The 20000-nt window shown below is 42.1% G+C and overlaps 1 protein-coding gene across 50 annotated transcripts in view; it reads right to left on the bottom strand.

Annotated features, from left to right (window-relative positions):
* LOC106584897 (calcium/calmodulin-dependent protein kinase type II subunit beta) overlaps window positions 1-20000 on the bottom strand; it is a 94503-nt gene that overhangs the window by 13083 nt on the left and 61420 nt on the right. For 12 of the 50 annotated variants that reach the window (XR_006761843.1, XR_006761842.1, XR_006761854.1 and 9 more), the window contains 4 exons: window positions 11348-11385; window positions 7954-7986; window positions 5716-5793; window positions 2991-3035 (listed from right to left, as the gene is read on the bottom strand). Coding sequence is in view for 20 of the 50 variants with exons in the window: in XM_045707146.1 (XP_045563102.1) it covers window positions 2991-3035; window positions 5716-5793; window positions 7954-7986; window positions 11348-11385 (194 nt within the window). In the remaining 30 variants the exon portion in view is untranslated. The remainder of the gene's footprint in view (window positions 1-2990; window positions 3036-5715; window positions 5794-7953; window positions 7987-11347; window positions 11386-20000) is intronic. The other 38 variants (XR_006761850.1, XR_006761859.1, XR_006761862.1 and 35 more) reach the window with 12 other exon arrangements.

The raw sequence follows: 20000 nt of genomic DNA, 5'->3' as shown, positions 1-20000 counted from the left end.
GCCTAATCCCATCAGTGTGTGTGTGTGTGTGTGTGTGTGTGTGTGTGTGTGTGTGTGTGTGTGTGTGTGTGTGTGTGTGTGTGTGTGTGTGTGTGTGTGTGTGTGTGTGTGTGTGTGTGTGTCTCTAAGTGTGTGTGTGTGTGTGTGTGTGTGTGTGTGTGTCTCTAATACCACCAGAGTATGGGTGTTAACATAGTCTTGCCTTGCCTGAGGAAACATGAATTCCCAGCTACAGCTTCCAACCATTCGCCCCTTCTGTTCACTTCCACTCCCATAGAAATAGAATCACCACCCATCACAGAACATTGACCTGAATGGGGATACCCGTTTTAGTCATTCCATTTCTATCTTCACTCCCACGTCATCTGTCTATGTCTGTGCAGCCTGCCACTGGATAGAGATGTGAGGGCAGGCCACAGAGATATATTAATTATATGTGGCAGGCATCAAATTTGGCATCCATTCACCAATCTATTATCTTCCATTACACTACTAGCCTAAACTGTTGCTCTCTGCGAAATGCTGTGTCTGTATCTCTCCCCTGACCTGCCAGAGGAAAAGTGTGAGACTTTTTCCTATATGGCACCATATTCCCTATACAGTGCACTACTTTTGACCAATGCCCTATGAACCATGGTCAAAAGTAGTGCACAATGTTGGGAATGGGGTGCCATTTGGGATGCAAGCCTAAGGAGCTCTGGTTTCCAATTAGTGGATTAAATGGGTCTATTCCCCAGCATGATAGGATATGGATACTGGGCCCTCATTTGGAACACTTTTACACTGGAGAATTCCACAGAGGAGTGTGTGATTGAGTGTGTGTCGTGTGAGAAAGAGAGAAGAGGTCACCTGTGTGTGTGTGTGTGTGTGTGTGTGTGTGTGTGTGTGTGTGTGTGTGTGTGTGTGTGTGTGTGTGTGTGTGTGTGTGTGTGTGTGTGTGTGTGTGTGTGTGAGTGTGAGTGTGAGTGTGTGAGTGTGTGTTTGTTCTTCCGTCTCCCAGACATAGGATGTGCAACAAATGGCACACTATTCCCTATATAGAGTGAAAAGGGTGCCATTTGGGATGCAGTCATAGCTCTATTGCACAGGCTACATACAGAACACGAAAAGAGACTGTCACTGACAAACAGATCAAACAGATTGATAGAGAGATAGACATAAGGAAATAGTCATGAAACCAGCTGATACATATAGCCTACATTACAAACAAACACTGTACAAGCTCACAATGTCAACCCTAGCCTGGTCAAGCAGACCGACTGACTGCTGCGCTCATGTTTCATTCCACTTCACAGAATGTGAGCTATTGCAAGATTAGGCTGTTTCCAATGGGCACTCCACATCATTTCAACATGGGTAATATTTAGTTTAGACATTGATCAATGAGATTACAACCTATATTCAGTTTGGTTGTCAACGCAACCAAATATCAACATTTAAAGGAGATGTACTGTATCTACTGCTTGGATAGTTCCATCTGTGCAACTGACTTAGTCTGGCTTTAGTTTGTCTACAAATTAATCATTGATATGTTGGATTAAAGTCTCCATCTGAACCAAAAATCTAAGTTCAAAAACTGGACTAAATCAAATTAACCTTTTTTTAAAGATTTCTGGTTGAGATGGAGACGTGATGAGAACATATCAGTTATTCATTTGTAGACAACCTGGAATTAAAGCTAGACTAAGTCAGTGGTACAGATGGAACTATCCAAGCAGTACATACATCTCCTTCAAATGCGTTGACGACCAAAAGGATCACGAAGGATCATTGCATTTTAAATCAACTAGAGCTTGAAACCCTAGGCCTATTGTATTGTCCATTTTTTGTTGAATTCTGGGTTGAATTGAAACAATAGCTGTTGATGACTTTGCAAATGCTATATAGACCTAAATCGCATCATTGATAAAGTATGGTGACATTTAATTTGCTCTGTAAAAGCTATTATTTGGAATGACTTCGAAAGCAACATTGAATCTATTTCGTTTTTAAGTGGAGATCTCGTAACAATCACTCTCACGATAGCACATTGGTAATAGTCAAACATCATAGCTGGGCTGGGCTTGGTTAAAACCCTGGATGGGAGACCAATGGGTAGGTGTAGATAGATCAATTCTCCAGTAGGAGGTCCTGCCCAGCCTATAGTGTTTTTCCTGATAGTGGACGTAACGTTGAAGATCTGACGTTGTTTTAAAGGTACAAATTCAACATGTTTTATACAAGGTGTGTGTCTATGTTGAAATTTGGTTACCATGACATAATCCTGTGGTTGAAATTTCACCCTCAAAACAACAGTTTACATTGATTACTTTTTTCAAATCCAATGTATTTTGCAAGTAGATTCCACATACAGAATACATTGATAAATAACGTTGGAACAATGTAGATTCAACCTGTGCATGCACGCACGCACGCACGCACGCACACACGCACACACGCACACACGCACACACACACACAGGGACAGATTTAGTTCTGTAAGAATTTGCCTCAGTGTAAAGTAACTTTGCACCTCAATAAATAAATCATAAAGGGATAGAATTATAGCGGTTTACTTTGAAGGTTAGTGAATGAGAGGTGTTAATAAAAAAAATTGTTTGGAAATCTGTCCGTCGCCTTCTGTAACACATTTAAGTCCCTGAAGAACTGTATGGACTAATATTGAGCACATTTTTACATTCAAAGATCTAAGTTTAACCAATCAAACTATTGGTTTCCAATTGACATTAGAGTGTTGAAATTGTCTCCACGCAAACACACACACACACACACACCTGCATACTCATTATACACGCTATTAGAGATGTGCTAAGTGGGTGCTGGATAAAACATAAATAACAGTGCATAATTGCACACACCCACACACACAAACACAGGCACACAGAGCCTACAGTACACGCCTCTGTAATGACACAGACACAAAGATGTGGATCGGGGGGGAAGCAGATCAAAGAGAGAATGAGAGGGAGGACAGGAGAAGGGGGATGTACCTTAGTCCCATCCACTGGATTATGGATAACAGTGGTCTGAGGCTCCTACAGAAAGAGAGGGATGGAGGGAGAGAGATATGGAGGGAGATGGAGAGAGAGAGCGAGAGAGAGATGGAGAAAAAGAGAGAGATGGGGAAGGATGAAAACAGAAAGATGCGAGAGAGAGGTAGAGGTAGAAAAAAGAAAAAGAGGGGAGGGGAAACAGGTAGAGAGAAAGTGTGAAAAAGAGAGCGAGAGGTATGTATGTAGAATGATGATGAAGCAAAAGGCGAGAAAACTGGTTAAGGCTGGAGGTGAAGGAGGGATGAAGATTCTTCTGGAGTGATATTGAGGGGGTGGATGAGCTGAGAACAGTCAATTTTGGGAGAGAAACATTGCTGAAACGCAGAGAGAAAAGTCTGTGCCACACAGTTACACACCCACACCCACACACCCACACACACACACACACACACACACACACACACAATAACGTCACAAAAACCCTGCAGGAATGTTGCGCCCCACAAAAGCACATAATGTACAGTAAACCATACAGTATGAAGAAGCCACAACTACAGTTTTGCTCTTGAACGGACTGTATCTGACACATAACATTTTGGTAATATGGGCACAATCTCATGGAAACTTTCCCGAAATAGAGTCACCACATTTGGCAGCTACAGCTGGTTAATTTCCAGAGTATGACGAACACTCGAAGGCATCGGGTGGCCGTCCTATTCCCTTTGGCCAGCATTTACCGACGATTCTACATGTTTAATCGCCACCGTTCATCGACACCCAGCAGGTGATCACTAACCCACCGAGGTCATCCGCTGCTTTTAGCCGTTCGTCGGCACAGTGGTTTTGTCCAAAACTGGAGACTGAGGAGTGAACTGAGGTCATTACAATTCAAGTGTTGTACTGTAGTGGATGGGTACATCAGTGTCTGCAACTGAGTGTGTTTACGCGGCACAGAAGAGTTTGCAGTGCTGTCATGGTAAATGCAATAACAGCTACTCTGAAATACCATTACAGTCTGACAGGACCCAACCTGCCTTAGAAGGATGTTTTTGTAAACATCTAAACAGCTAAGTAGATAACGACTCTATCCTTGTAATGCTATTTCCTCTTCAATCTCACTCCGTTTCTCTCTCCCGTCATCTCTTTCTCTCTTTTCATCTCTTGCCCCGTCTACCTAATTTTCCCTCCCTCTCCCACTCTCTCTCTATTCTGACAGTTGTGTACAAGACGTGTTTGACACACAGGGACACACACGCACACACTTTCCAACCACACCATTCTGAGCGCTCCCCCTAGGATGTGACACCTTCCGATGACCAATCACCAGCCAGCTGTCTCCTGCATGAGGATGACATTATTGTCATGACTACTGTCACCCGGGGCAACAGCTTGAGGAACAAGCAGAGAGAGAACAAGTCAGGGAGGGACTCACTGACTGACAGTTTAAAAAAAGAAGAGGGGTTTGTGTGATATTTTAAAGAGGATAAGGCTTATTATCACTGCCGGGCACTCATAAACCTAGTCTACCTCACACTGCCTCATACTTTATGCACAAGCCTGACTGCATAACAACTAGGTCTTTTCCAGAGGCTTTCAAATACAACAACTGATAACCTATACTTTCTGTACCTCTAAACCATTGTCTATAAGTTTGGGGGAAATATTCTGCATCAAAAGAGAGAGTATGTGAGATTTTACTTAGAGTATCAGTATCTATATCCACTACAGGAACTGCAGTATAATAGAAGAGGTTACAGCACCAAATAGCACAATAATGAGCTTCGCTAGCAGAAGTCCCCCCCCACACACACACACACACACAAACACCAAGCATTAAAGGGCAAATGTGAGGGCGCCTAAAAATATGCTGATATATGGCTGCATGTGTTGTGCTGGTGTTGCGTATGGTAGAATGCCTGTCATTTTCCCCCATTTTTCTCCAGCTCTCTTCTCTAACTGGCCTGATCCCTGTTAAGTGTCTAGTGCCCTCATATCACCCAGTAGTCAGGCAGATCCACCACATGGTTCACTATAGGCCACCCAAACTAACAACTAGTCACAGGAGAGGCAGTGATTCAGCAATATATGGTAAATTAGCAGACACTTTTATCCAAGGTTATTTAAGAGTGAATATATTCAGGATATCTAACCAACGTGGAAAACAAACCCACATTGAAACTCTGGTGTTGCACCATGCTCCAAGTAGTTTACAACCATCTAGCAGTTTTATTGGCATAATGTTCACCAATGTTCTGTCGATCTCTGCTATAGGGAAGAGAGATGAGTGTCAGACGAGACAAACAACCACCCACAGTCTCAGATCTCTGCTCCTCTCCTGTTGAAATACCAAAATGATCAAAGACTGCAACATTATGGAAGGAAACGCACACAGTAACAGTTGGTTACAGTGAAGCAACAGTTGGCAAATCGCTATAACACACGGTGGCAATCTTTAACAGCGAAGCACTTTTTGACACAACCTGGCATTTCTGGCTTCTCTCCTACAGAAAGCATCTGACACACACTTGACAGAGACAACGAAGAGCCATCTAGCCAACCACAGCTGCTCTAAAGTGGCAACAAACAACTGAGACCGACAGAGGAAAAGGAGGGAGGGACGGACAAACTGTCTGAAAAGACAGACGACAGATAGACGGTTAAACGGACAGATAGACCGACAGACAGACGGGCAGAGGGAGGAGGGAGGATTAAAAGTAAATACCAGAACAGGAGTAGGGACGTTTCCTTTAGGGCTGGTGACTATGCTGTTTTTGGTGCTGTTTGTCTGTGGTGTCTGGGGCTGTGCAGGTAGAGGGGAGACAACACAGGGTTAACAACAGTGGCTGGTGGGGTGAGATACTGTGGATGGGTGATGAATGGGTCGTGGTGGTGAAGGGGTTAAAACAAACAGACCTGTGTTCAAGTACTATTCGAAATCTTTCACTGAGCGTTTGTTCTACCTTGATCGTTGTTTGACCAGATGATGAGAGAAGTGATGGTTTTAGCTGGCATGGTGTGTAAGATGTAAGATAAAATACAGCATCACAGGAGATCAAGGGAAACAGAGCAGCAGTGACGGTCAAGCAGGATGTTACCCGTGTGTTAACCATGGAGAGAGAGAGAAAGAGAACAGAGAGAGAGCGAGAGAACAGAGAGACAGAAAGAGCGAGCGAACAGAGACAGAAAGAGCGAGAGAACAGAGAGAGAACAGCGAGAGAACAGAGAGAGAACGAGAGAACAGGACGAGAGAACAGGACGAGAGCAGAGAGAGAGAGAGCGAGTGAGCGCGAGAGAACAGAGAGAGAGCGAGTGGGCGCGAGAGAACAGAGAGAACAGCGAGAGAGAACAGAGAGAGAGAGCAAGAGAACAGAGAAAACAGAGAGAGAGAGAGAACAGAGAGAGAGAGCAAGAGAACAGAGAGAGAGCGAGAGAACAGAGAGAGAGCGAGAGAACAGAGAGAGAGCGAGTGAGAGAACAGAGAAAGAACAGCGAACAGAGAGAGAGAGACAGAGAGAGACAGAGAGAGACAGAGAGAAAGAGAGGGAGAATAGAGAAAGAGAGAGAGTGAGAGAACAGCGTGAGGGAACAGAGAGAGAGAACAGAGAGAGAGACCGAGAACAGAGAGAGAACAGAGAGAGAGAGAACACAGAGAGAGAGAGCGAACACAGACAGAGAGAGACATACAGAGCGAGAGAACAGAGAGAGAGCGAGTGAGCGTGAGCGAACAGAGAAAGAACAGAGAGCACAGAGAGAGAGAGAGCGAGAGAACACAGAGAGAGTGAGACAGAGAGAGAGAGAGAGAGAGAGAGAGAGAGAGAGAGACAGAGAGGGAGAATAGAGAAAGAGAGAGAGTGAGAGAACAGCGTGAGGGAACAGAGAGAGAGAGAACAGAGAGAGAGAGAACACAGACAGAGAGAGAACACAGACAGAGAGAGACATACAGAGCGAGAGACACAGAGAGAGACAGAGAGAACAGAGAGAAAGAGGGAGAATAGAGAAAGAGAGAGAGAGAACACACAGAGAGAGAGAACACAGAGAGAGAGAGAGAGAACAGAGAGAACAGAGAGCAAGAGAACAGAGAAAGAACAGAGAGAAAAAGAAAGAGAACAGAGAGAGTGTGAGAGAGCAAGAACAGAGAGCAAGAGAACACACACAGTCATCAGTGAGCGAAAATTGCACCAGGGCTGGCAAACAGACACCGATAACAAATCAACATCTATAGAAAATCCACACAAATACAAATATAGCCACAAAACACACATAAGCAGTCACACACTCACACAAATCAACCGAAGCAGTTCTACAGCTCAGACAAAGCTTCACTCGTCAACCATCAGATCTTCATATGCAGTAGCTCATCCATAACACAGAAACACATACAAAGAGATACTTTCTAACACGTTTAAGTAAAACCCGTTTTCAAATTCCAATCATCTCTCCAGCTGCAGTGTGGCATACAGCACACAGCTGAGATCCTTAGAGCATGGCGAGGAGAGGTCATATAGATGTGTGTGTGTATTCATGTCTAGGGTTCGAGTTCCACTGGGACATCTCTGAGGACACTCTGATCATCCACAGACAACGGCACACAAATAGCAGTCCAGGCCCGGGCAAACCATGCTTAACCTCTCCAATTGGGAATATAATGCTGCGACATAGCACACTTTTCTCTTCAGAAGGGAAAGGTAGAGGTTGAAGTTAGGTTAGGTAGATGAACTGAACTCCAAGCTCATAAGATGGGGAAAAGGGAAGAAATATAAGGAGCAGGTCCATGTAGGACTCTGGCAAACTCAAGATGGGAGTAGAGGTGGAGAGAGGGAAGAGGAGTGGATGAGGAGAGTGAAAGAGAAGAATCGAGGAGAAAAGTGGAGAGGCGGAATGAGGGAGTGGGGAAAAAGGGAGGGAGAAAGAGGGAGGGAGAAAGAGGGAGGTCCAGGGATGTTAAAAATGGCATGCTCACCATGTGCCGCACAGCGGAGCTGGACTTACGTTTCTGTCCCAGGCGGTGGAGGGCGAGCGAAAGATAGGAGGGAGAGAAAGAAATAATGGATGACAACAGATGAATGGCAAGTACTGAAGGATGAGCATGTCCAATAAAATGAGAACCCTGGTTAGTGAGCATGGTGGACCAATAGGCTCAAAACCACCATAAAGAAGTTCAATTTCACCCATTCAAGAAAGCAGAGGAAAAAGAGGATCTCACATAGAAAATGTAACTTCTATGGTTTCTCAAGGAAGAAACAAAGAAACAAAGAAAGAAAGAAAGAAAGGGGAGGGTGCGCAAGCGGAGGACGGGAACAGAGGATGGATTGGCATGAGGAATACAAGGAAAATAAAAAAGAGAAAGGTTTGGGAGCAGCTAGGGAGGAGCCCTGACTGGGAGTAAAATCATCAATGATTCTTTTGTGATGAGGAAAGAAGGAAAAGAGTCTTTCTTTAAGAAAAGAGCAGGAAGGAGAAACAATTACGTAGCAAAGAGAAGCTATGCGACTGATTTGTTAAAGGGATACTTCAGGATTTTGGCAATGAAGCCCGTTATCTACTTCCCCAAAGTCAGATGAACTCATGAATACCATTGTTATGTCTCATCTATTATGAAGGAAAATATCCATTTAATACACATTCAAAAGTGGCATCCATTATGATTAAAAAGCAGAACAATAACCTCTATCTGCATTTGCAATCTACAGGTAACTGACAAAATAAAGGAAACACCAACATAGTGTCTTAATAGGGCGTTGGGCCACCACAAGCCACCAGAACAGCTTCATTGCACCTTGGCATAGATTCTACAAGTGTCTGGAACTCTATTGGAGGCATGTGACACAGCAGCCTCACAGCAGTGCAGTAGCAGCTAGTGCCAGAACAGCACAGAAGAGAAGAGAAGAGAGCACAATGCGGCTGAAGCTGGTGTTTGACTGGGGTGGAAAATGTCAGGTGCTGTCCTGTTCTGCATTACAGAACAAGAAAGAACAGAGGAGACAAGGAGAGGGGTCAGAGGAGCCAAACAACCAGGGAAATAATTATGAGAGCGGGAGCGAAGAGAGAGAAAGAGAGGGGGGAGGAAAGAAAAACACAATTTAAATATTTTAAAACGGTTAGGCTGAGTGTGTCGGGGGGGTCTGTTGCTAGGCAATGATGAGCGCGGCACAGAGAAGAGCAGGGGAAGTGTGTGTTGTGTGTTTGTGTTTGAGAGAGAGTCTATTTCTGTCCGGTCAGTTTCCAGGGTTCAGACTCATGTCTATTCCTGGAACTGGTGTCACATTCCCTACTGAACACACACACACACACAAACACTAACACACACACACACACACACACACACACACACACACACACACACACACACACACACACACACACACACACACACACACACACACACACACACACACACACACACACACACACACACACACAAACACTTACAAGTACACAAGCTCCCTAATTTACATACTCACAAGAACAAACATGCTCATACTATTCCCCAACCTCCATCCGCTCTGCCTTTCCCCCTGCCCACATACACATGCACACACGCACACACAATGCGTGGGATGTGTTGGTGCATTAGGTGAGACGGGGTGAGGATGGTGACAGAGATTCATTAAGGCTCGTCAGCCAGCCGGAGAGGGTTTCAAATGGTTAAAGAGCAGATGGGGTGAGCCGGAAATGGAAACCGTGATAGAGGGGGAGGTGGAAAAGAAAAAGAACAGAGGGATGAGATGGGAAAAAAGAGAGAAAGAAAGAATGCTGGAGTGACAGATGGCATAAAATTGACAAAAAAGCGGACAAGACGGGGTGCAGTGAGGAGACACAGGCATGAACGGATGCACACACTACACTTGAAACCACTATTTTGTGATGGTTGCAAATTGAGTCAACACTCTCTCCCACATCTCTCTCTCACACACACACACACACACACACACACACACCAGTCAGCCACCACAGCACACACTGACATAAAGACAGGACGTTCACGAATCACTGAGCAAGAGACACTTTCAGCTACACAGAAACACGCAAGCTAAGCAAAAGCAGAGAAAGAGATGTAGAGAGAGGGAGGGGGGGAAGATAGCCACAACCAGAGAGGGAATAGAGAAGAGGAAAAGAACCAGGGGCCGGATTCACAAAACATGACTTACGAAAAAACGTAAAAAGTTTCTTAACAAAATAAATATGAAGTTTATAAGATAGTTCGTAAATGCAATTCCTCAAAATGTTCTTAGGAATTTGTAGTTTTCTTAGGAACTTTGTAAATACCTTTCAGAACTTCGTAAATATCTGCTGATGTGGCCTTGACATTAGCGACGTGCTTGAAACCAATAAATAAGTCTATTTGACAGGGATGATAGGATTTGGATATTTTTTGTTATGGTTCACACATTACAGCCATCAGACTAGCTATATCAAAACCAACAATGGATAACCAAGGAAAGCGCAATAAAAACTTAAGCAAACAAGAGCTTGAAGTGATGGTGGAGGAAATAGCAGCCAGGAAAAGTTTGCTGTTGGGGAGACTTGATAACTGCAGAGACCAAAAAGAGAGGATGGGCGAGAGTGGCCGATTCTGTCTCTGCCATCGGGGGTATGGCAAGAGACAGTGACGCCGTAAAACGGAAGTCTTCTGACATCAAGTCGGCTGCTAAGAAGAAGGGAGCTGAGAGACCATTTATGTGGACCAGCTGGAGAAGGTGTCGTCCATCATAGAGATGGTGGTAGAGGGACTGCGCGACCGGTAAGTTAGTTAGCTATGTTAGCTAGCTAACGCGTAACGACATTATAGCCAACATATCTAACGACGTTAACGTTAGCTAAGTTAGCAAAGTTCTTCTTTGTAAATTGACGAGATAGTGCTAGATATTTAACACTTCTAGAATATTGTAATATATTGTTAATTACTAGCTAGCTAAATAATGCATGTTTAATTTGTTTTCTTGCTGTATTTAAATATCCGGTAGTCAACTGTGTCTGTGGCGCAAAAAAACATTAATGGTTACAAAAGTATCCATTCGTCTCAAGACAAGGGTTTAGCTGTCCTAAAGTTAAGTACATTTCCAAGAAGAAATCCTAAAACCTTATTATCTTCTTACCTTTTTTCTCAGGAAGAAACATAGGGAAAAAATTAAGAACATTTCCAAGAACTTTATTGAGGAATAGTAACTTTGTTTAACTTTCTTCATAAGTCTATAGTTAAGGAAAAAACTGTTACTGAAACTGAAATTTCTTCTTAAGAAGGTTTTGTGAATCCGGCCCCAGGGCCTAAACCCCTGATAAGTTAAGAGAAGAGAAAGAGGAGGAGGAAGAGGGAAGGTTTGGAGCAGGGACGTGTAAGTTGAACAGGGCCTTACCTTGACATCTGCCTTCTTGTTGAGCAAACTTTTGGCTGCTGCAATAGGAAACAAAAGAAGAGAGACAGCAGGTCAGAGATGCAGCGAGAACACAGGAGAGATCACATAGAGACAACGGCATCAACCTGTAGGAGTCATGTTCATTTGACTGCAATTCAAACAGAAGGCAACTGAGGTCTTTTATTGACAAGATAGGAAAGTTAATGTGACTGTGTATTGTAATGCTGGAGGTGAAAGAGAATCAAAGACAGTAGGAGCTTAGAGGCATTAATTGCTAGCATTATGGTACCAAGGGGACAAGGCAGTCATCTGTGATATGATTAAATTCATGGTCCTCGTATAAAACTGCTTGAGGAGCACAATGTTCATTAAAACACAACAATAGACGGCTTCCTAAGTACCATTGTTGGTAGGACAATAACATTAGGAGTGGACAATGTGTTATTCCCTTATTGGACTAAACCATTACATCCTGGTGGGAGAGGAGAGTAGAAATGTCATACAGACAACAGTCAGTATCCTCTCCAACTACTTCACCAGGACACACACACACACGTGTGAACCTATGAAATAGAAACAGACACACACACATGCTTGTTCCTGGGTTAGGCCCAGCGAGAGTTGATGTGGGTTGTTGCCGTGGGCAACAGAACCTCATTTTAGGGAACTGGTTAAGTAGTTAATGAGGCAGAGATAGAAAACGAATTTTGGAGAGAAAGAGACAGATTCTGGAGTTTGTCCCCCTGGTCCCCTTCAGGGCTAGAGTCCAAAATGGGTCCTCCATCCATTACATTACCAGCGAAAATGTTGCAATCGGATACTTTTGAAAAACTAGATGCTTACTTCTAGGATTACTTTTAAGTTCAGAAAGGATGTTTGCCAAAAAAATGACACCTTTCTGTTTTCTCAATGACATTCAAATCAGCATTGAAAAAAGGCGCAAGTTTAAGTTTGTTTCTGCCTGAGTGAGTCTGACCACAAGTCAGAGACCACTATGACGACACACCAAATGCATTTGATGGATCGCGGGAAAAGAGCAGGAATAGGCTTTTGTAGGCTATAGTCCAAGCTATGTATTCCAATGGTGCGACTGCTGTCGGCACCCAAAGATTATACATCCAATTTGAATAAACGCTTGGAGGTAAAAATGACAGTCATGTAGCATGTAGCCTACGTGTGATAAGAATATCACTATATAGCGCATTTGTGGTTGTTGTGGATGGCTGTTCACAAATGTAATTCTAAATCCAATTTGTGCCAATTCCCCCAAAAAATCCATCGGTCTAACGGTCACATGCTCAAACATGCACACGTAAACGTAAAAAAAACAAAAAAACATTTACATTTAAGTCATTTAGCAGACGCTCTTATCCAGAGCGACTTACAAATTGGACAATAGGCCTATAGCAAATTCAGCATATGGCATTCATTTTTTCACACGCAAATAGCACATTTCGGTAGTGCTCAAAGCATGCCATTCCATGAGAGCAGCATTTCTTTTTCAACTCGAAGCAATGACCCCAATCAGTCCTCCATGACAACAAAACATAAACAACAGAGTAGGTTATTAAGTCCTTAGTTTTTGGGCTATGCTCAGCTAAAACAATTTGGCTAATCTATATTTCCAAGTTGAAGAACAAGGGTCATTCAATTCATTGGAATGACTGAAAATCTGATAGACTTTGTTTTTTAATGTAAAGATATGGCCTAATTGTATTATCAATAGTAGAAAGCAATGGGTTAGAAGAGGCCTACATAACCAACCCATAAAGTAAAATGCAACATCAATTTATGGCCAGCTATGCACACTCTAACATTGATTTATCCTGCAATAAATGTTGTTCAATTGGTAATATAAATTGTTTTCTTCTTTTAATGACTCTGAAGGGCAATGTAATCTAAAAGTAACCGGAAGTAATCAGATTACAATATTGAGTTTGGGTAATCCAAAAGTTACGTTAATGATTACAATTTTGGACAGGTAACTAGTAACTGTAACGGACTGCATTTAGAAAGTTACCTACCCAACCCTGCCTCCCAACACACACGCACGCACACGTGGCATCTCACTGCGCTTGTGCATCCTTTACCTTGCTGTCAATCGACATTGTCTCGTCAAGCAGGTGGGCTCTATACCTGTCAGAGTAAGACTGTCCCAGTCTCACTCCCCTAACTCTACTAGACATCATCAGCTCCACGGCTACTTTTAAAGGCCTGAGTCCCATTGACAGTCTAATCACATCCTATCACAACATCAACACTACCGCATTACATAAAAAACTATTTCTGGCATTCTGGATTTTTCTCTTCTCTCCTCCTTTTTAGCTCTTTCTATATAGCTCATGCTCTCCCCTCTCTCTCTCTCTGTAGCTCTGTCTAGCTCTCTCTCTCTACACACAATGCACACAAATCTGCAGTGAATTTTAAATAGAGGCTTGACTTCCATGAGAAACTCATTTTTGGAGGAATTGGAAGCAAGCAGGAGAAGCCTGTTCAAAGTGTGTTTGAGGCCACGAGAGGAGAGGAGATGGTGATGAGACAGGGGAGCCCGCTCTTTAGAAGTCAAAACATGGTGGTGGGTGTGGAGAGAGAGACAGAGAGAGAGACAGAGAGCGAGACAGAGAGAGAAGAGGGAAAGGAAGACAGAATGAAAGACGAGAGGATAATGCAACACTCGCAATTTACTTTCCTCTGCTTTTCCCCTTCCTTCCTACACAGTATCCCATTCCTCTTTCCATCTTCCTCAATTGATATAGAAACTCATTTTTACCAGCATACAGATAGCTAAATGTGCAAATTCATCAGTTTACTAGGTACATCGGGCAGCACGATAATCACATGGGCCCTGTTTCCCAAAAGCATCTTAAGGCTAAGTTCATCGCTAGAACCTTCATATGAGCATCATTAAATCTCCGAGATATTTCCCAAAACTAGGGCTGTGGCGGTCATGACATTTTGTCAGCCGGTTATTGTCATGCAAATAACTGCCGGTCTCACGGTAATTGACCGTTAATTAACAAATACGTTTTGCATCTCTGGCTTCTAAGCATAGCCTAAAGCCATGAAGCCGACAGAAACAGCTGTAGGCTATTTTGTGCAAGGGAGCAGAGCATGATCTTTTTCCCTTTCACACTGAGTGGTTATGGAAAGGGAGAGAGCTGAAAAATAAAATCCATTGAGGAACTATAGTCATTCTCAATGGATGTAAAAACAGACTTTCTTTGCTTGCCGTTTGAGGTGAAGAACACATTACTTTGAGAAGCTCCACAGCTTCACAATAAATTCATTATTTTAGGTAGGTCTAAATAAATATTATGACATGAAGAAAATTTCAGAAGAACAGAATAGCATATTCAGAGTCGTCCTTATGTCAGGCCCTGATCTGGCTATGCAATAAGAACAATACAATTGAATATAGGTGAATAAAATAGAAAGGATATTTTTCCCCAAACTATTTCAGAGGGAATGAGCACATACAGCTATTCTGTGTTGAGCAGTTAACAAAGAAACAGGGGCCGGATTCACAAAACATTACTTTCGAGAAAATTTAACAAGCTGCTTGAGAAAAAAAATAAAGAAGTTCAAAAGATAAGTAAATGCAATTCCTTAAAATGTTCTTAGGAATTCATAGTTTTCTTAGGAACTTCATAAATATCTTTCTTAAGAACTTCGTAAATATCTTCTTATGTGGCATTGACATTAGTGACGTGCTTGAAACCAATAAATAAGCCTATGTGACAGGGATGATAGGATTTGGCCCACTATAATAAAGTGTTGATATTTCAATTTTATTACATTTATTTTTTTGCTTAATGTCTCGAGAATACAAATGTTTTAGTTGGCTGGCGAACCCTTTACACACAAACAAAAAAACATTATTTTTCACACATTACAGCCATCAGACTAACGTTAGCTACTGTACATCAAAACAAAAAATGGATAACCAAGAAAAGCGCAATAAAAACTTCAGTAAACAAGAGCTTGAAGTGATGGTGGAGGAAATAGCAGCCAGGAAAAGGTTGCTGTTGGGGAGACTTGATAACTGCAGCCAACTGTTTCTGTGGCGCAAGAAAACATTAATGGTTACAAAAGTACCCATTCGTCTCAAGACAAGGGTTTAGCTGTCCTAAAGTTAAGTACATTTCCAAGAAGAAATCCTAAAGCATCATTTTCAAGAATCCCATTTCTTCTTAACTTTTTTCTTAGGAACATTTCCAATAACTTTATTGAGGAATAGCAACTTTGCTTAACTTTCTTCTTAAGTCTATAGTTAAGGGAAAAATGCCAGTTAAGAAGAAATTTCTTCTTAAGAAGGTTTTGTGAATCCGGCCCCAGGTCCTCCATAGTTATTTATGCAACTTTAGTTGGGATACAAACTTTATGGAAATATGTGTTGATTTCTAATACATTTTAAGCCTGCATGATGCAACTAATGATTTGAAAAAAGTTGTATGAAAGGGAAGCGCTCTGCTGTGTTTCTTGCGCAGACTGCACACACTTCATCAGTTTCTCATTCACAGTTTGACAAGGACTTGATAATATTCTTACACAGACGATTCTCAATTTAATTTGGTCTTTACATATAGCCTACTAATATATATATACGTGTGGATTTATTTCTTATTCAGAATGGCCCACAAAAAATAAAAATAATAATCCGTAGCCTGCACTCGAATAGCGAATGGAGGTTACGTGCAATTATGTTTTTGATATGCCAGGTGGGCTACACCGTTTGTAAAGCGGATTAATGAGCTTAATTTTTAAAGAATTTAGAAAAAAAAATAGACAGTGCATTTGGAAAGTATTCAGACCCCTTTACTTTTTCGAAATTGTATTACGTTACAGCCTTATTTTAAAATGGATAAAATTATTTTCCCCCTCATTAATCTACACACAATACCCCATAATGAGAAAGCAAAAACAGGTTTAATGAATTTTTTTGCAAATGCATTAAAATAAAAGAAAACAGAATTAACTTATTTAAATAAGTACTCAGACCCTTTGCTATGAGACTCAAAATGTATCCCAGGTGCATCCTGTTTCCATTGATCATCCTTGAGATGTTTCTACAACTTGATTGGAGTCCACCTGTGGTAAATTCTATTGATTGGACATGATTTGGAATCATCAATGAAGGTACCAAAGTCTCTGAATGTCCTTGAGTGAGAAAGCTGGCCAGTCAAAACTCTGTTTTCACACATTATTGCACAGTGGCTGGGCTTATAAGAAGATGTTTCACTAGGCTCTGTAGGCTATTGGCTCTCCAACAATGTTCCAGGGGTCTTGTGCCTATAGGCTACTTTTTAAGTTATTTGGCCATTTGCAATACAAACCTTATTAAAACATATAGGCCTATGGTCTAGGCAACATGATGCATGGGACTACAGTATGATTTGAAAAAGTCGCACTGGGCCTCATTCACAAGTAATAATATTCTCCTCATTCACAAGTAATAATATTCTCACCATTCAGACTATTGTCAATTTAATGTTGTCTTTATATAAACTAAACAATATGTGCGGAATTAGTTTTGATTTAGGATGGGCCATTATCATGCACCTGTCGGAACAAGGGCAGGGGGAAAAAAGACATAATCCGTATGCACCTGAATAGCAAATGGAGGACGCTTTTCCCGCGGTTCATTTTTCATGCTAGGCTACTCTGGTTGTAAAGAGAAGAAATGTGCTTAATATATGGAAAGTTGAGAAATAAATATAGTAGGCCTATAGAATGCTGATGGGATCCTCTTTTTAATAGAGGCCATCAAATCTGTTTTCTCACGCAATTGCATAGCATAAGCCTATAGAAATGTTGCGCAACAGGAACACACATTTTATTCCATGCATCAACCAGCTATGAGGAGCTGGCTCTCGCTGCGCAACAGGTGACCCTATTCCGCGCAAACTCTGAATGCCAGGGCTCTCATGAAGTGTTCAATTTGATTTTCAATAGCATTTGCATTGATGTCAGAGTCATTAGAGGGACAATAGAGCGCTGAGTACCGGCCATTAGAGACTGGCCATTAGCAAGTTTGGTAGGCTACTAATGAGCATCAGAGGCATCAGAGAGCAGTTTTGGAGAAACCTAATTACTATGACTCAACCGTTCGATGCGTTCCATACCACGTCACGTTATATCAAATCAAATGTAATTTTATTTGTCACATACACATATTTACCAGATGTTATTGCGGGTGTAGCGAAATGCTTGTGTTCCTAGCTCCAACACGACTCTGATTTCTCTTCATTACGCACAAGCCTTTCACCGCGTCACCTAATACACAGAAGATCTTTGTCAAACATAGAATCAATGTTTATCTGTCTTTCTGTGACTGCCGATAACTTCAAAGTGGACAACAAATACAATGTTACCAATGTCTTTGCATTGTTACACACAAGTGAATGATACAATGATGCTTCAAATGAAAACCCGAGACGACTGGATCACGGTTTTCATTCAATTTCGTTTTATTTGGCTGTCTATCATTTTATCATCAATATATTTCATGATGTGTAGCCTACCGTGCACAATGAGCACAAATCTTCATTTAGTGCATTATTATAAGATATGCATTAGAATAAGCCGCCTCCATATTTGCAGCCATAGGTGATATCTTTCTAGGAGCTGATCCGTCGGCAGTATTGTGGAATAATTATAAAGTTAAGGTAAGATTTGAATGGAGAAAGCTGATCCGAGAGCAGCACTGCCTTTCTTTCGATCCTATCAGTATCGACACATGCCTCAACGACGCACTTAGCGAACGTTCTCTCTGCGTGGTGTTTTGGGAAACACGTTACATTTTCGGCCATTGTAGGAAAGATGCATCATTAAAACACTCGTAAGCCTAAGTTCCATTGCTATCGGGAAACTGGGCCCAGCTCTGTTATCCAAAGAGCACTGTTCGAATGTCAAGAGCGGTAGGATTTGTGTGGAGTTTTCCTCCACTGCCTCTCACTGGCATGTTTTCATTAAGGGACATAACAGTGTCAAGTGCATTCTCACATCTTGTTTGAAGTCTCAGAGAGAGAAAGATAGCGAGGGAGGGATGGAAGAGGATAGGAGTAAGAGAGGAGGAAAGAGAGAAGAGGGATGTTTTTGCCCTAGCATTTTTCACACAACATTTATTCCAATAAACTGACATTGTTTTTCCTTCCACTATAGAACAGACCAGAGCCTTCTATCTGAATAAATAGAAGCTTCTGGAACACTTTCAGAAAGCTTAGACAGACTCTAGAATGGAAGTGGTCTGAGCTGCAGAACAACCACTGAGTTGTAGTCATAGACAAAAATATTTAGCCCTCTTTGTGTTTACATACATCATTGGTTGCAGTTACATTCACTCTCAGATCGCTCAGATAGATTCCATAAAAAGAGAGAAAGTAGAATTCCATGGTGTTTTGCCCCAACCTGTAAACCCAAAGGTCATGCTGTTCTTAAACCCTGTATAGCAGGGGTAGGAAACCCTGTTTCTGGAGTACCATAGGTACTTCAGCATTTTGTTCCAACTAGGCACCACACCTGACCAACTGAGCTAATTGACCAGTTCAGTGATTGACTAAATTCAACACACTTGGTCTTCCAGATCGGTTACATCAAAAACATGAAGTGCCTTTGGCACTCCAGGACCAGCGTTGCTTACCCGTGCTGTAGAGGAAGCAAGAAGGCTCCTTACCTTGCCACAAATTACAGAAGCAAGAAGGAAGGAAGGAAAGAGGGGAGGAAGAGATTAAGAGAAGAAGACAATGGGTCATATTGGTTAATACCCATTAATTAAGATGGTCACTTACATTCCTGTAAATAGCAGGCCCTACAGGAAGAAGCAAGGATGGAGGCTGATTTGTAAAAACCTTTGCCTGTCTGTCTGTCTGTCTGTCTGTCTGTCTGTCTGTCTGTCTGTCTGTCTGTCTGTCTGTCTGTCTGTCTGTCTGTCTGTCTGTCTGTCTGTCTGTCTGTCTGTCTGTCTGTCTGTCTGTCTGTCTGTCTGTCTGTCTGTCTGTCTGTCTGTCTGTCTGTCTGTCTGTCTTGTGCCACTCTGTATATGTCTGTCTGTCTTGTGCCAGTCTGTCTTGTGCCATTCTGTATATGTCTGTCTGTCTTGTGCCTGTCTGTCTGTCTTGTGTCTGTCTGTCTTGTGTCTGTCTGTATATGTCTGCCTGTCTTGTGCCTGTCTGTCTGTCTGTCTGGTGCCAGTCTGTAAGCATCCTGATGAAGGCATCAAGTCAGAATCATTTTGGTTTTTCATAAGAAGAAACATTTCAGTGAACTTCTATTTGCCTCTAGAGAGGCTAACTGTATCCTGTGGATCCTGTGCGTCTGTCTCTGTCTCTCTAGTGGAGGAGGAGTAGAGCTAATGTAGAGAGACAGACAGGTCAGTATGAAGTTCCAATATTTGATCAGTCTTGTGGAGACAGTGGGAAGTGGAGAGGACAGCAAAGTTGATTGCATCAGCTCTATCCCTACGCTATAAACAGTATAAACATTCAATTGAATAGTTAGCCAATGCTAGTATTGCTGAACATACAGTACAGTAACCAACAATAACAATGTACTTAGAAGACTGATGGAAACTTTCCCTACACTAGAGCGTGTAGTGGTTATTCTAAAGGATTTGTATTCATCAATTGTGGTGCAATTACACACTCAACTACTGGCA

The sequence above is a fragment of the Salmo salar genome, chromosome ssa24 (genome assembly GCF_905237065.1).
Source record: "Salmo salar chromosome ssa24, Ssal_v3.1, whole genome shotgun sequence".
Classification (NCBI taxonomy): domain Eukaryota; kingdom Metazoa; phylum Chordata; class Actinopteri; order Salmoniformes; family Salmonidae; genus Salmo; species Salmo salar.
This window is presented reverse-complemented; position numbering and strand designations above follow the sequence as displayed.